The 15953-nt window shown below is 39.7% G+C and overlaps 1 protein-coding gene across 4 annotated transcripts in view; it reads right to left on the bottom strand.

The window, feature by feature from the left end:
• Positions 1 to 15953, bottom strand: part of Inpp5f (inositol polyphosphate-5-phosphatase F) — a 98241-nt gene that overhangs the window by 70773 nt on the left and 11515 nt on the right. For all 4 annotated transcript variants that reach the window (XM_042701429.1, XM_042701425.1, XM_042701424.1 and 1 more), the window contains exon 2: positions 977 to 1057. In XM_042701429.1, the coding sequence (XP_042557363.1) occupies positions 977 to 1057 (81 nt within the window). The remainder of the gene's footprint in view (positions 1 to 976; positions 1058 to 15953) is intronic.

The following is a 15953-nucleotide window of genomic DNA, read 5'->3' as shown; positions in this document are numbered from 1 at the left end:
CTGGCTTTGAACTACAATCCTCAGATCTCAGCCTCCTGAGATCTGAGCCACCAATGCCTGGTGGCGTGAGCCACCAATGCCTGGCTTAAATTTCTATCAATCTGCCTGCTGTGGACAAAGGTCTCTAAAATAATAATACTACAGGAAGTGGTGCTGTGGCTCAAGTGGTAGAGCTGGGGACAGTGCCCAAGCCCCTATGAGCGACAAAAAAAAAAATCATACTACATATAAATAGGCTTACCCTTGTCTAATCAGAGCTGAATGGATTGTTCACAAAAGGTCATCACCTTCCAACTTTGAGTTTATCCCTCCCATTCTTTCCCATAAAGTATCTATTTTCAAATTATTATATATGTATTTCAATTAATATGCATTTGTATCTGTATATTTTCTTAAATTGTAAGCTCTATGAGGGTAGAAAAGGATTTGGCTCACAAGTTACACCAACAAGCACAATTCTTGATACACAGCAGACATTCAATGAAGATTTTTAAGTAAAAGGACAAAATGATTTTAATACTATGTCCCCTCTCTCTCTCTCTCTCTCTCTTTCTCTTTCTCTCTCTCTCTCTCTCTCTCTCTCTCTCTCTCTCTCTCTCTCTCTCTTTCTCTCGGCCAGTCCTAGAGCTTGAACTCAGGACCTGGGCACTGTCCCTGAGCTTCTTCTGCTCAAGGCTACTACTCTACCACTTGGGCCACAACACCACTTCTGGCTTTACCTGTTTATGTAATACTGAGGAACTGAACTCAAGGCTCCATGCATGCTAGGCAAGCACTCTATCACTAAACCACATTCCCAGCTCTCTCTCTTTGCTTTTGTTTCATTAAATTATTCAGAAATATACCAACTTTGAACAGACCCAAAATTAAGACAAAGTAATCAAAACCGTAACAATTTCTATGTATCCTCAAACAGGAAAATGTCACAGAATGCTACATTAACTATCACAAGTTTAAAGAGCTTTTAGAAACATACCTGAATGAAGCTGAATTTTCCCAATAACACCTTCTACCAACCCCAAACAAATGGGATTCCAGGCAAGAAGTAGGTCAGTAGCTAGAATAAAATAAGAAGTAGTCATGAAAACATATTCACCAGAAGATATCTTTAACAGTATATTAAAAAAGGATGGACATCCCACAAAAGCAGTTATAAACACCCAAGACAGAATATATTACCACAAAGCAATTTGAGACAAAGCCTTGACTCCAAGGCCTAAACAAGGCTCCTGAAGCTAGGAATTACACAGAGTGAGAACTAACTTCAGAAACTCCACCGGAGGTGAAGCAGTATGTTGGCGCCCTACAGTGGAGGAAAAAGGATGTTGCACTAGTAGGGCAAACACGAAGAAAATCTCCAACTCCTGAAGCAAGCCCAGAGCCAGTCCCAGATGCAGACAAGACTCAAGAAATAGCCTGGAGTGATCCACTTACTGAATCATATTTGGAAAACCACCTTTTCCCAAAAATGTTTACATAAACCAAAGCCATCCAGGAAGTGACTGCTCTTTTACACACCTTCTAGGGAAAAACCAATAGGAACTGTTACTATTTACTGAGCACCCCTCTTTGCTGGACATCTCAATCAGGGCTCTTCATGTAAACCACAGAACAGATTACCCTAATTTGGGAGACTTCTCATTTTGTTCATGTGAGAAATGAAAATGATACTAGAAACTCAGAAAAGAAGCAAATTCACTGTATTTAACAGGTTGCAAAAGGTTGTTTGATATATATGGTTTAAAAAATGACTGCTCTGGAAATTCAGCAGCTGAAAACAATATTTCTCTTGCCAGAAAATTCAAGTTGTAGTTAATTACTGTAAGGTCAGCTCCTGGATGGCAAGCAGACTCCTCCCTCCTGGAGGCCAAGTCTCCAGTACTTGTGTGACCTAGGCAACTAGCACACTTGTGGTCACCTCCAAATCCGCTGAGGTCACATCTGGATCTGATGTGGCCACACCTCTCTCCCACCTGGTCCCACTCCCCTTACCAGGTCCCACCTCCCTGGATCAGATGTGGCCATACCTTCTCCTGTCCCTACCCTATATAAGGCAAGGCATGGCCTGGGGCCAGATTGCCTCTTTCCCAGATGCTTGGAGTGTCAACCTGGCCTGGTGCTAGCCGGTCTGCTGAATAAACCTATCCCTTACCTATCCCTGAATACCACGTATGTGGTGTTGTTCTTACTCAGCAGCCTCTTTAAATACCTAACAATTATTACCATTTATGTTTGTAGTGAAATATATTCTATGGATAACTCAGAGCAATTATACTTAATAATATAGTCTCTTAATGTACTTGGGTTTTGATGTTTCTTACATGCATTCAGTGAAATGTAAAGAGTTGACTTCGTTGCTTTTTGTTGTGGTTGAGGATGTTTAACAATGCTGTGGATGGAACCCATGGTTTTACATATGCTAAGTAGCACATGCTAGGCCAAATATTTCACCATTAAGCTACCTCTACCACCTGACTTCACTGGTTTTGTTGTTACTGTTGCAAGAATTAACATAAAATAGTAATTTTTTAAGACTGTCATATATATTGTCATTTCTAATCTTGACAAGTATGTAGGGTAGACATTAGGAGTCTCATTTTACAGCTGAGGAAATAATGCTTGGAAAACATGATCAAGTTAGGTCTGCCACCAGACCTAGTAGTGCATGCCTCAACACTCAGGAAGCTGAGGCAGGAGGATCAAATCTCCAGGACAACCTGGGCTACATTGTAAATTTGAAGCCCAATCGGGGCTACATACACGAGACACTGCCTTTAAAAAAAAATAAGTCCATAAGTAAATAAGCAGCAAATAATTAAACAAGGCCTGCCTCACTGGGGGCTGGGTTCTAAACCATCTAAACAGTGCCTCCCTCTGAAATTATATACGTATTTATGTATTTATTATCAAAGTAGCACCATAAATTGGGAGAAAAAAACTTAACATACCACCGCCAAAGGTAACAGAATTTTATTTCATTACATTTGCATACTGAATTATACTATAAACAATATTACGTTAGTAATACCAGTTCATGAAAACAGAATTTTTTCACTTCTTTAAATTATCCATCAAAAACATAATTTCATGATAGAATACGTTTCCAGTTAAGGAAGAATTTGTTACTGAGGAATGTAAGTGATTACAAGGTTTCCCTTCTTTAAAAACACTATGATGAGAAATATTATGTAAATATTTTATTTGCTTCCTCACTAATAGCTTAGGACAGATCTTAGAAATGAAGTTAGCAGTCAAAACACTAAAAACGCCGGGCATCGGTGGCTCACGCCTATAATCCTAGCTACTCAGGAGGCTGAGACCTGAGAATCACGGTTCAAAGCCAGCCTAGGCAAAGAAAGTCCATGAGACTCTTATCTGCAATAAACCACTAGAAAACTAGAAGTGGTGCTGTGGCTCAAGCGGTAGAGCACTGGCCTTGAGTTGAAGAGCTGAGGGATAGCACCCAAGCCGAGTTCAAGCCCCACAACCGACAAAAAAAAAAAAAAAACACTAAAAACTTTAAAGTTCTCTAGCTGTGTGCATTGGCTCAAACTTGTAACCCTAGCTACTTAGGAAACACAGTTCAAGGGATTATAGTTTGAGGCCAGCCTGGGGAGAAAAACAAAGTATGCAAGACTCCATCTTGACCACTGGCTAGGGCCAGTGGTACACATTTGTTAGTCATTCCAGCTAAGAAGCAGCACAATGGCTGAGTATGGTGGTGCCTACCTATCATTCAGGAATGCAGGGAAATACAAATAGGAGACTCAAGTCTCCAGGCTGGCCCATGCATCAAACAAGACATTACCTTGAAAATAACCAATGCAAAAACAGGTTGTCAAAGTGGCTCAAGTACAAAGATCTGAGTCCAAACCCCTGTACCACCAAAAATAAATTAAGTTAAAAAGTAACTTTCTTGCTTGCTTGCTTTCTACAAATATTACACTATATGTCTTCTACAAGAAACACATTAAAATGATTGTTTTAGACAGGTGCTGGTGGCTCACGCCTATAATCCCAGCTACTCAGGAGGCTGAGATCTGAGGATCACAGTTCAAAGCTGGGTATGAAAGTCCGTGAGAGGGATGGAGAGGTGGCTCAGTGGTAGAGCACTTGCCTTGCATGCATGAAGCCCTGGGTTCGATTCCTCAGCACCACATAAGCAAAAAGAAAAAAGCCGGAAGTGGTGCTGTGGCTCAAGTGGTAGAGCATTAGCCTTGAGCTGAAGAGCTGAGGGACAGTGCCCAGGCCCAGAGTTCAGGCCCCAGACTGGACCCAAAAAAAGAAAAAGAAAAAAAGAAAGAAAGTTCATGAGACTCTTCTCTCCAATTAATCACTAGAAAACTGGAAGTGGTTCTGTGGCTCAAGTGGTAAAGTGATAGCCTTGAGCTGAAGAGCTGAGGGACAGTGTCCAGGCCCAGAGTTCAAGCACCACGACCAACCAAAAAAAAAAAAAAAAGATTGTTTTAAAATTCTCTTGCCAGAGTTTTTTCATCCTGCTGATCTGATAAGTTAATGCCTAAAATATGTATTATCTTTCCACTATTGATAAGACTAACCATTACAAAAATGGTTACTTAGGTTTCTTCTTCTATTGATTTTCTTGTCCATAATTTCTAGTAGGTTTTTATATTCTTCAATAAATTATGAGTTTTCTGTATTAAGGACTTTAAATCTGCATACATTTGTCAGTATTTTGCTTTTAATTTTTATGCAAATATATCATGTTCATTACCTTTAAAGCTTCAAAAGGTGTTCCTAACCCAGCATCAATTATGTATCTACTACTTTTATCTCCATTAATTTTTCAATGTTTAACTATCTTCAGTAGTTAAATATTGAAAATGGGAACTCTGACAGTGTTCCTGTGTCAGGCAGGTCAAGTCTCAACATCTGTCAACACAGATGTTCCTGATATGGAAAGAGCTCTAGCTCCCCTAAATCCTGCCACTGAATTCCTATAAAGGTCACAGTTTAAGGGCTGGGAAGGTGGCTCAGTGGTAGAGCGCCTGCCTTGCATGCATGAGGCCCTGGGTTCGATTCCTCAGCACCACATACGCAAAAAGAAAAAAAAAAGCCGGAAGTGGCGCTGTGGCTCAAGTAGTAGAGCACTAGCCTTGAGCTGAAGAGCTGAGGGACAGGGCCCAGGCCCAGAGTTCAGGCCTCACGACCGGACCCAAAAAAAAAAAAAAAGGTCACAGTTTAAGACTATACCCAATCAATAATAAATGAGCTCTAGGAATCTGAAGAAAAACAAAAAAGACCTAAAGCTGTCAAGGAGAATTATCTACTAGAGAAACTTCAGGAAAGCAACAAGAAAAAAAATAATGCAGAGTAAAGTATAAGACTTGTTCTGGAATTTGTTCCATTGTTTGGAAAATATTTGGCAAGAACAAGGCACTGAGGCACCATGTCAGGTTATGATATTTTTAAAAATAAAGGAACAAATAATCTGTGTTTAAAAAGACTAGGGACGGGGGAGGGGGAAGGGGTGGGGGTAGGTGCAGTGGCTGGGAATGTGGCTTAGTGGTAGAGTGCTTGCATAGCATGCATGAAGGCCTGGGTTTGATTCCTTATTGCCTCATAAACAGAAAAAGCTGGAAGTGGCACTGTGGCTCAATGGTAGAGCGCTAGCCTAGAGTGAAAGAGCTCAGGGACACTGCCCAGGCCCTGCATTCATGCCCCAGGACTGGCAAAAAAAAAAAAGATTAGCAGGTACAGTAGAGATTGAATAGGAATGCAAGTAAACTGAGGCTAATTGTGCTGGGACTTGAATAAAGACAAGGAGACTGCACTGAAGACTATGGCAGGCAGGTAAGGACATCAGTAAAACAGCTTTAGAGCTAGGGATTATATGTCAGTTGATAAGAGGAACCCTCAACTACAAGTTAAATGGTGTTTTCAATTGTTGGAGGTCCATCACCAAAAAATACTTCCTACACTATGTCCTAGTAAACACATATAAATATATATGTATCAAAAACAAAAGTTTCATGAACTGTACAGAGGAAGAAACTGGAGTAAGGAATGTACCTAATTACTAATTGTGGGTTGGAAGGACATGAAAGGTCACAACAAATGAGCTGGGAAGATGTTTACTAATAGCTAAAGAATATACCTAAGCTTAACATAAACCAGCTCAAAGGAAGCTAGCTGAAATGCAGAAAGAACAGAAATCAAAGATGATACTGAACATCTATTTTCTCTCCAGAGTAGGAAAGGTTGAAGACTTGGGCAAAAAGAATAAAGGGGGCTGGGAAGGTGGCTCAGTGGTAGAGCACTTGCCTTGCATGCCTGAGGCCCTGGGTTCGATTACCCAGCACCACAATAAGAAAAAAGAAAAAAAGCCAGAAGTGGTGCTGTGGCTCAAGTGGTAGAGCGCTAGCCTTGAACTGAAGAGCTGAGGGACAGCGCCCAGGCCCAGAGTTCAGGCCTCACGACCCGACCCAAAAAATAAATAAATAAATAAAATAAAAGGGAGTGAGACAAAAAGTCAAAGGTAGCTGGGCACTGGTGGCTCACACCTATAATCCTAGCTACTCAGGAGGCTGAGATCTGAGGATCGTGGTACAAAGCTAATCTAGGCAGGAAAGTCCATGAGACTCTTATCTCCAATAAACCACTCAGAAAACGGGAAGTGGTACTGTGGCTCAAGTGATAGAATGCTAGCCTTGAACTGAAGAGCTGAGGGACAGCGCCTAGACCCAGAGTTCAAGCCCCATGACTGACAAAAAAAAAAAAAAAAAGCCAAGGGTAAACAGCAATTGAAAAAAAGGCAAACAAGAACCTACTAAATCAACACTCTTTTGTATTGTGGGCATTGTGAATGATGTAAATAAACCACCCATTCAAGAAAATACAATTTTAACCTTAAAAAGTAAACAACTTCAAAAAAGCACAATTTGTGTTTTAAAAACTAATAGTCACTGATGTCAGAAGTTCAGAATAAAACCCAGTTAAACTCATAGAATTAACTTCATGATGGAATGATTTAAACAAATGTCTAGGGATAGGCATAAGGTGTAGTGCAGTGATAGACCACTTGTCTAGAATGTACATGGTATTAGGTTCAATGTAAGCACAGCAAGGAATAAAGTGAAAAGGAATGACCAGGTATAGAATAAGAGGAAACACTAAAATACAAAAAGAAAGCTGAAAATGAAATCAAAGGTTGTAAAAGTTAACCTTGAAGAAAGATGTCACTTTCTTCTAAGTCTGGAAGAAAAGATGAAAGGCTAAATATAGAAATGGAGAAGAAGAAAAGCAGATGAGGGATCAGATGGCCTGAACTCATAAAAATAGGACTCAAAGTAATCTTCCTTTTAGCACAGGGAAAGACAGAAGAGTAACAGGACACAGGAAGATTATTTGGGAGTGGGATTTGGATATCAATGTTCTATGTGTGCTTATATATTTTTTTTTTGTTTTTTTTGGGGGGGTCCGGTTGTGGGGCCTGAACTCTGGGCCTGGGTGCTGTCCCTCAGCTCTTCAGCTCAAGGCTAGCGCTCTACCCCTTGAGCCACAGCGCCACTTCGGCTTTTTTTTCTTTTTGCTTATGTGGTGCTGAGGAATCGAACCCAGGGCCTTATGCATGCAAGGCAAGCACTCTACCACTGAGCCACTTTCCCAGCCCTGCTTATATATTTTTAAACTCAGTGTTTTCAAGAAAGTGATGTCCATCTATATATGGGTCATGAAATCCATTTTTTGTAATGAGATAAGCACTAATATCAATGAAGCTGAACAGTAAATAGAAAAATGTCTTAATGTAAGGAGGGGTATCATTAATTAAACTTCTATTTCTGGTTCATATATCTATATGTTCACCAGATGATGATCTGCTTTAACATATTTAGGTGATGGTTCATTGTATTAATCTGGTAAAATACTTTTGTTTGACTCTTCCATGTATTTTATGTACTTGCTAATTTTTCTGAACATTTCACCTATTAGTTTTCTTCTTTTTTTCCAGGAAAGCAGCAATGTACTTCAAACCACAATCCTCAGATTTCAGCTTCCTCAATAGCTAGGATTATAGATATAAGCCATCAATGTCTGACTTTTATTAGCTTTTGGGAAGTCTTACTTTTCAAAATCTCATATTTTGTATATATTTTTCTTTCCATCTTAATGTTTGCTTTACATTTTTTGAGACTAGTTGTCTGATACAACAAGATTCAGAGTTTTTATATCTTGCTGGTGAACTGTTTTGTTTGTAAGAACATAATAACTGCCTTTGTTTCAAATATTTTTTGTGCTAAAGTCTTATTTGTCTAAAATTATCATGGAAAAAGATGCATTAGGCATTAAAAAGGGATGAGCACTCTTAATCCAATCCTATTACCTTTCCCAACCATATCCTTAGGAATGAAGTACGGATTCCTTGGAAAGGCTTACAAGACCCTGCAGGGGCCAGTCCCATCTACCCTTCTCAGCCTCTCCACTGCCAGCATCGACTTCCAGTTACCCAGGGAACTTTGTGAAGACCAGGAACATCGCTCCAGCCCTCTTTGGCTGCTGTTCATTCCAAGTTCAGAACAAGGGTCACTGGTCTTCCTGGACACATTCCCCACTCCACCCACCCCACCCCATAGGGCTGACTAGGCACTCTGGTATAGCTCCCCTGAACCCTGCATAAATTTCCACTGGGCACCTTAGTTTTTTACTGCACTTAATGATTGACTTGGCTGTCTCCTTGACTAACAGGGAATCATCAAGAACAGGAAACTCACTGAGGCCATCTTCATGTTCAACTTTAAGTTCCTAGCACATGGTACATGGGCTACAAAATTGTCAAGTAAACATACAACATGGAAAGAAAGGGGGAAGTTAGACAAACGTCTTATCACATCAGCAATGTTTACTATTTCTTTCTTTTTTCTTTTGGCAGTCTGGCATTTGAACTTAGAATCTCCTGTGTTCTACCACTTGAGCCATGCTCCCACTTCAAGCATTTCACTGTTTAAAGTTATAAAAGTTAAAGTCATCTGGTTTATTTCAGCAAAATATATCATGGCTGGCAAAGTGGGTAGTGGGTAATGTGACTGCCCAACACCAACCAGCATATTAACTAACATCAGAACACTTTGCCACTCAGTCCAAGAGTGCTCTTCCTAACACACCCTAACATTCTAAGTATCCTTACCAAATAGTCACTGTGTAATGCTCTCATATTTGCATGGGGCTTTCAGCAGCCAAAAGTCCACTGAATATTACACTTTTCTCCATGAACAAAGTCACTCACTGCCCTTGTCCAGAGCCAAGACCTTCACCCTGACAACCAGTAAAAAAAGCTGTTGTCAGACTCTAAAAATCTGCTTAACACAGAACAGGCTTTCAAATATTTATTGAACCCAAAGGGGACTCTAAACACTTTAAGAATAAAGCTGAAGAACTAAATAGGGACCAACCCAGCAAGTCAACAGACAGTAAGCAAATTTAGTTCTTTTTCCAGGCAAAACAGATTGCCCTTGATACAAAATGCAAGGACAAGCATTTAGGACAGACATGAGCAAACAAGCTTCAAAGATCCAGATGTTAGGTAAGAATGTGACAGAGTAACCCAGGACTCACTGGAGAATTGGAAAACTGGACACAGTAAAGATAATCAGACATAATGTTGACACAACCTGAATTTGGTGTCCCAGGGAATAGATCCTAGTATATATAACTAGGCTCTGAATCCATTGGCTTCTTTTGTAAATGAGGATTTCATCTAGGAGAGTTTTCATGAGGATTAAACGAATTATGTGAAAGTGTTTGGCATAACGTCTGTCACATACTAAATGTTAATAACTTTCAACTAAACTTGAGAAATACATATCCAGGCTCCTACTGCACAACACTGTCCACATAGATTTTTCATTTTAAGAGTCTACATATGGTTTAAAAGAGGAAGGAGAAGGATCATATGAAGGAAAAACCACTTTAATACTTTTTTTTTTAATTAAACCATAGGGTAGAGCTACAATACCTGTAAACCTTCTCTGAGTGAAATACCTCCATGCCTAGATACACTCTAGAATTCTGTTCTCTCAGAATATGAAACTGAGCCACAACTCTGATGCAGCTTAAAACTAGACATACAGTCTGTCTCAGCAACATAGTTCCTATCCAAACAGCAAATCAAGTATGACTATCAGCTTCCTCCTTTTCGGTAAACCCTTGACATTGGAGGCAGCAGAATCTAGAAAAGACAAAATCTAGAAAAGGGAGGGAAATATACCTTTAAAAGACATGGACATGCCAGGCACCAGTGGCTCATGCCTGTAATCCTAGCTACTCAGGAGGCTGAGATCTGAGGATAGTAATTCAAAGCCAGCCCAGGCAAGAAAGTCCATGAGACTCTTATCTCCAATTAACCACCAGAAAACAGGAAGTGGCGCTGTGGCTCAAGTGCTAGAGCACTAGCCCTGAGCAGAAGTGCTGAGGGACAGTGCTCAAGCCCAGAGTTCAAGCCCCACAACTGACAAAAAAAAAAAAAAAAGACATGGATGTTGGCTACTTCAATTACATGTGAAAATAAATGCTGAGTCTAAGTTTATATCCACAAAAGAATATAAATAATTGTGAAAAGTCAGCTATACAATTTGTGGGCAGGATGGTAGAGAAAAACTAGGAGAGAGGAAAGGAGTGACCTTGTCCAAAAAGAATGTACTTTGTACCTGATTTATGTAACTGCAATCCTTCTGTACATCACCTTTATCATAACAATAAAAAGTTTAGAAAAAGAATGCAAATATAAAAATTACAACAATGTTGAAATGTACACACACATCACACTGTAACTTAATTAGACAACAAAAAGAAACCTGACGAAATTTGTCAAGCCAAGCACTGGTGGCTCATGCCTGTAATCCATAGCTACTCAGAAAGCTGAGATTTGAGGATATCAGCCAGCCCAAATAGAAAAGTCCAGGGACACTTATCTGTAATTAATTAGAAAAAAAAAAAAAAAAAGCCAGAAGTAGAGGTGTGGCTCAGTGGTAAACTCTAGAAGAACTTGCAAACCTGAGTTCAAGTCCTAGTACCAGCACCCCCCAATGAAAGAAAAAGCAGATAAGTGAAGGAAAGAGAAAAGATGTCAAAATAGAAAAGATGAATAAAGGCAGAAATAGCTAATATATTAATTACAATAAATGTAAACAGTTTCAACTAACCAAGTAAAAAATGCCAAGTTCTCTACCAGGTTAGTTAATTCTATAGCTCTTTTGTTTATCACTGAGCTTGATGCTGAGATATTCATTATAGTTATTGAACTAAATAAACAAAAAAAAGTGATTTCTCCTACCAATTACTTATTTTCATCAGCTTGTAATAAAACTCACATCTTAAGTTTTGTTTTTGGCAGGGCTGGGAATTGAACTCAGGAACGTGAACAGCAGCAGAGCAACAGTCTACCAGTGAACTATATCTCCAGTCACACTTTATATTTATTTTTACTTTATTTTATTTTGCCGGTCCTGGGGCTTGAACTCAGCCTGGGCACGGTCCCTAAGCTTCTTTTTTGCTCAGGCAAGCACTCTATCACTTGAGCCACAGCACTACTTCCAGCTTTTTTGAGTAATTTATTGGAGAAAAGAGTCTCACAGACATTCCTGCCCAGGCTGTCTTCAAACCACGATCCTCAGATCTCAGCCTCCTGAGCAGCTAGGATTACAGGCATGAGCCACCAGCACCTGGCACATTTTACCTTGTTTTTTTTTAATGTCCCAAAACACCCAACTTTGCTGTATGGGAGCTTTTTACTAATAAATGTATTTATCATTCAAAACTATAGTAAGTGATGCGCATGTAGTTTCTCACAATGAAATACTTAGCTAAAATTGTGGGCAACACTGAATTATCTTACACATTAAGATAACATAACTTGTAATACTAATGACACAAGAGACACAACAAATAGAGTAAGACCTGTACAAGCACTATAATTGACCCAAGAAGAAAAGGTCAGTTCATATTGCTGAACTGCTATCAATTTGCTGCCTGGTATAGAGAGATACTTCAAAATGTAGGTGTGTATCTGAGTGCATGGGTTCACAAATATGTGTATGCACGCATGTGTATGGATTTTAAATAGATTTTAATGTATCATCACTAAGGAAATAAAAAAAACTTGGCATTAGCAGAATCTGGTGTAGATGGGTATTAGTCTAGGTATATTCAATGACTAAACTTAGCTTGGATACTCTGTCAACAATATCAGTGAATCATGGGAGAGAGAAGGCATTAGAATAGTAAAGTGGTCTTGGGTTTATATGGTCCCTCCACAAAGAACACCATATAATTGAAATGTTCCAACAAGCATACAGTTTTCTAACCTTTCCTTCAACAGATATATGGTTTGGGGGGGCATGGGGCTTAAACTCAGGACCCGGGCCCTATCCTTAAGCTTTTTCACTCAAGGCAAGCACTCTACCACAGTGCCATTTCTGGTTTTCTGGTGGTTAATTGGAGATAAGAATCTCACAGATTTTCCTGTCTAGTCTGGCTTTAATCTGCGAACCTCAGATCACAGCTTCTTGAGTAGCTAGGTACCTCAGCCACGAGCACCCAGCAAAACAATTTTTTTGCCAGTCCTGGCACTTGAACTCTAGGCCTAGGTGCTGTCTCTGAGCTTCTTTAGCTCAAAGCAAGCACTCTACCACTTGAGCCACAATGCCACTTCTGGCTTTTTTGAGTAGTTTATTGAATATAAGAGTCTCACAGACTTTCCTGCCCAGGCTGGCTTTGAACCGAGATCCTCAGATCTTAGCCTCCAGAGTAGCTAGGATGACAGACATGAGCCACCAGTGCCCAGTGAGAAACATTTTAAGTTCACAAGTAAGTTTTAAAATTTAAGATGAGGGGCTGGGAAGGTGGCTCAGTGGTAGAGCGCTTGCCTTGCATGCCTGAGGCCCTGGGTTTGATTCCTCAGCACCACATAAGCAAAAAGAAAAAAAGCCAGAAGTGGCACTGTGGCTCAAGTGGTAAAGTGCTAGCCTTGAGCTGAAGAGCTGAGGGACAGCACCCAGGCCCAGAGTTCATGCCCCACGACCGGACCCAAAAAATAAAATAAAATAAAATTTAAGATGACCAAAGTTATTTAGTAAAGAGTAAAGTTGCTTACAAATTATGAAAGTATAACATTTTAGGAATATTGCCAAATTCCAATTACTGAAATAATAAAGTTACATTTACTTCAAGTCTAAGTACTCCATTGTCTGATCCACTGGGTTAATATTTCCACTCTTATTTCAAATCCATTTGGCAGTACGCAGCTTCTATTTTCATATGCACTCCCCTTCCTGGTACACAAAAAAACAAATGATTAAGTACTGTGTGCCTGCAGAGCTGGTGAGTCATTCATTCCACCATCCCAGCGCAAAGGCACTCCCTGGGTCTTCTCGGCTCAAGAAAGAGCCTAGTTTTGGGCACAGCTGCTGAACTTACAGGCAGCTTCACTTGTGTTTAAAAAAAAAAAAGTGCTAGGATATGCATATATAACCAGAGCCCAGTTTCATTTCCTGCTTTTAAAAAAAAAAAAAAGGGATATTTTTTTGCTCTGAAAAGACAATCACCAACACCAAAGTCAAACAAATGAGGAAAAGAGTTTTAGAATGAGGAACATAGTTGGTTCATCCTTGCTTAAATTCTAAGAATTTAATTAGGCAGGAAACCAGGTTAAGAATAATTACATCCAAGTGCCATCTTATAAATGCAAAGTTTGATATACATTTCCTTGAATTCTCTAATGGTAATTATTTCTCCAGCAAGCAGAAGCTACAGAACTAATCCAATTTAGAAGATCTAGCAGCTGGTGACTTCCCCATATAAACTCTAATTCAATGGCTGTCAACCAGCTGTTCATTATCATTATCTAAGAGCTTTATAAAATACTAATGCCAAGGTTTCACCTCTCATCAGAGATGGACCCAGCTGGCTAGGGTGGGCTCTGGCATCTGTCTTAAAAAAAAAAAATCCCCTCCATGTAATTCTACTGTACAGCCAGGTTAAAAATGACTGATCTAAGTAAATACAGGATGGGAGAAGGAACCCGTATTAGTCTCTCATTTGTATCCTATCAGACTGATTCAATGGCTATGGCAAGGACTACATTAAAAAAAAAAATGTTGCCAGGAGCTGGTGGCCCCTAGCTACTCAGGAGACTGAAAGCTGAGGATCATAGTGTGAAGCCAGCTAAGGCAGAAAAAGTCCACGGGATTTTATCCCCAATTAATCACCCCAAAACCAAAAATAGAGCTCTGGCTCAAAGTGGTAGAGCATTAGCCTTGATCACAAAAGCTCAGGGACAGCTCCCAAGCCCTGAGTTCAAGATCCATGACTAACAAAAAGAAAAAAAGTTGTAAGGTATCATAAACTGCATAATACGGTCGGCTGCCATCAAAGGTGACCTAAGCTACCAGAAGGAAATATAATTAAGGCTACCACTCAGAGGGCTGAGGCAAGATTATGATTTCAAGGACAGCCTGGATTACATAGTAAGACCCTGTATCAAAAATAAAATAGTTGGGTCTCCAATAAACTACTCAGAAAAAGCCGGAAGTGGCACTGTAGCTCAAGTGGGAGAACGCTAGACTTGAGCACAAAGAGGCTCATGGACAGCACCCAGGCCCTGAATTCAAGCCTCAGGACTGGCAAAAATCAAACAAAATATAAAGGCATGTATGCAAATATGACAGTGCACCCTTCCCTTGTACAATTAGTTTATGCTAATAAAAATTTTTACCAAAAAAAAAAGTAAAAATAAGGATCTAATAGACAGGTGTTAGTGGCTCATGCCTGAAATCCTAGCTACTCAGAACTTTTTTTTTTGGGGGGGTCCGGTTGTGGGGCCTGAACTCTTGGCCTGGGTGCTGTCCCTCAGCTCTTCAGCTCAAGGCTAGCACTCTTCCACTTGAGCCACAGCGCCACTTCCGACTTTTTTTTTTCTGCTTATGTTGTGTTGAGGAATCGAATCTAGGGTCTTAAGCATGCAAGGTGAGCGCTCTACCACTGAACCACCTTCCCAGCCCCTATCCTAGCTACTCAGAAGGCTAAGTTTTGAGAATATTGATAATCAACTCAAGGCAGAAAAATCCATGAGACTTTCATCTCCAATTAACCAGTAAAAAGGTTGAAACAGAGGTTCGGTTCAAGCAGTGAAGTGCCAGCCTTGGGAGAGGGAAGTCAGGGAGGAACCCAAGCAATAGTAGGAGACCCCAGCACTGACACACATACTGACACACACACATACACATACACACACACACACACACTCTCTCTCTCTCTCACATACATAGACAGAAATAATTATAATGTACTAAATGGGGAAGTTGTGGCTCAAGTAATAGAGTACTAGCCTTTAGCAAAAAGAAGCTCAGGGACAGTGCCCAGGCCCTGAGTTCAAGCCACAGGACCGGCAAAAAAAAAAAAAAAAAAGAGTAAGTGGACCACAACTTTTTTTTATGTTTATATTATTCTTATTATTATTAGTGAAAATACCATACAGAGGGGTTACAATTACATGGGCAAGATAGTGAGTACATTTCTTATCAAGCATTGTTGCCTCCTTTGTTTCCCCATATCATCCCTTCCCTAACCATTTAAATCATTTAAATCATCATGAAGAAAATTAGAAATTGCTTTTTTTTTGTTTTACAATGCCTCCTCAAACTACAATATCCAAATAAAAACTTAAATTCTCTTTATATATGAAAAATAAAGTCCTCTCATATCTCAAAAAAAAAGCCCAAAAAGACAGAAGAGAACTAAGAAACTTTTATGAAAGGTCAGATAATATAAATAGGACTTCATCCAAGGGAGAGGCTGAGGAAAATATATACTTTCCAACCTTAAGCAACTAAAATATAACTATTTCAAGTAAGGATTAAACTCTTCAATAATGAATTCATAATGCATCACCAAGAAACACAGGAATGTGTTTGGAAATATCCCCTATCTTCTGTATACCA

Source organism: Dipodomys spectabilis, unplaced genomic scaffold, assembly GCF_019054845.1.
Source record: "Dipodomys spectabilis isolate Male_0828 unplaced genomic scaffold, ASM1905484v1 ptg000289l, whole genome shotgun sequence".
Taxonomy (NCBI): Eukaryota; Metazoa; Chordata; class Mammalia; order Rodentia; family Heteromyidae; genus Dipodomys; species Dipodomys spectabilis.
Note: the sequence above shows the minus strand (reverse complement) of the source record. Positions and strands in the feature narration are given on the sequence as shown.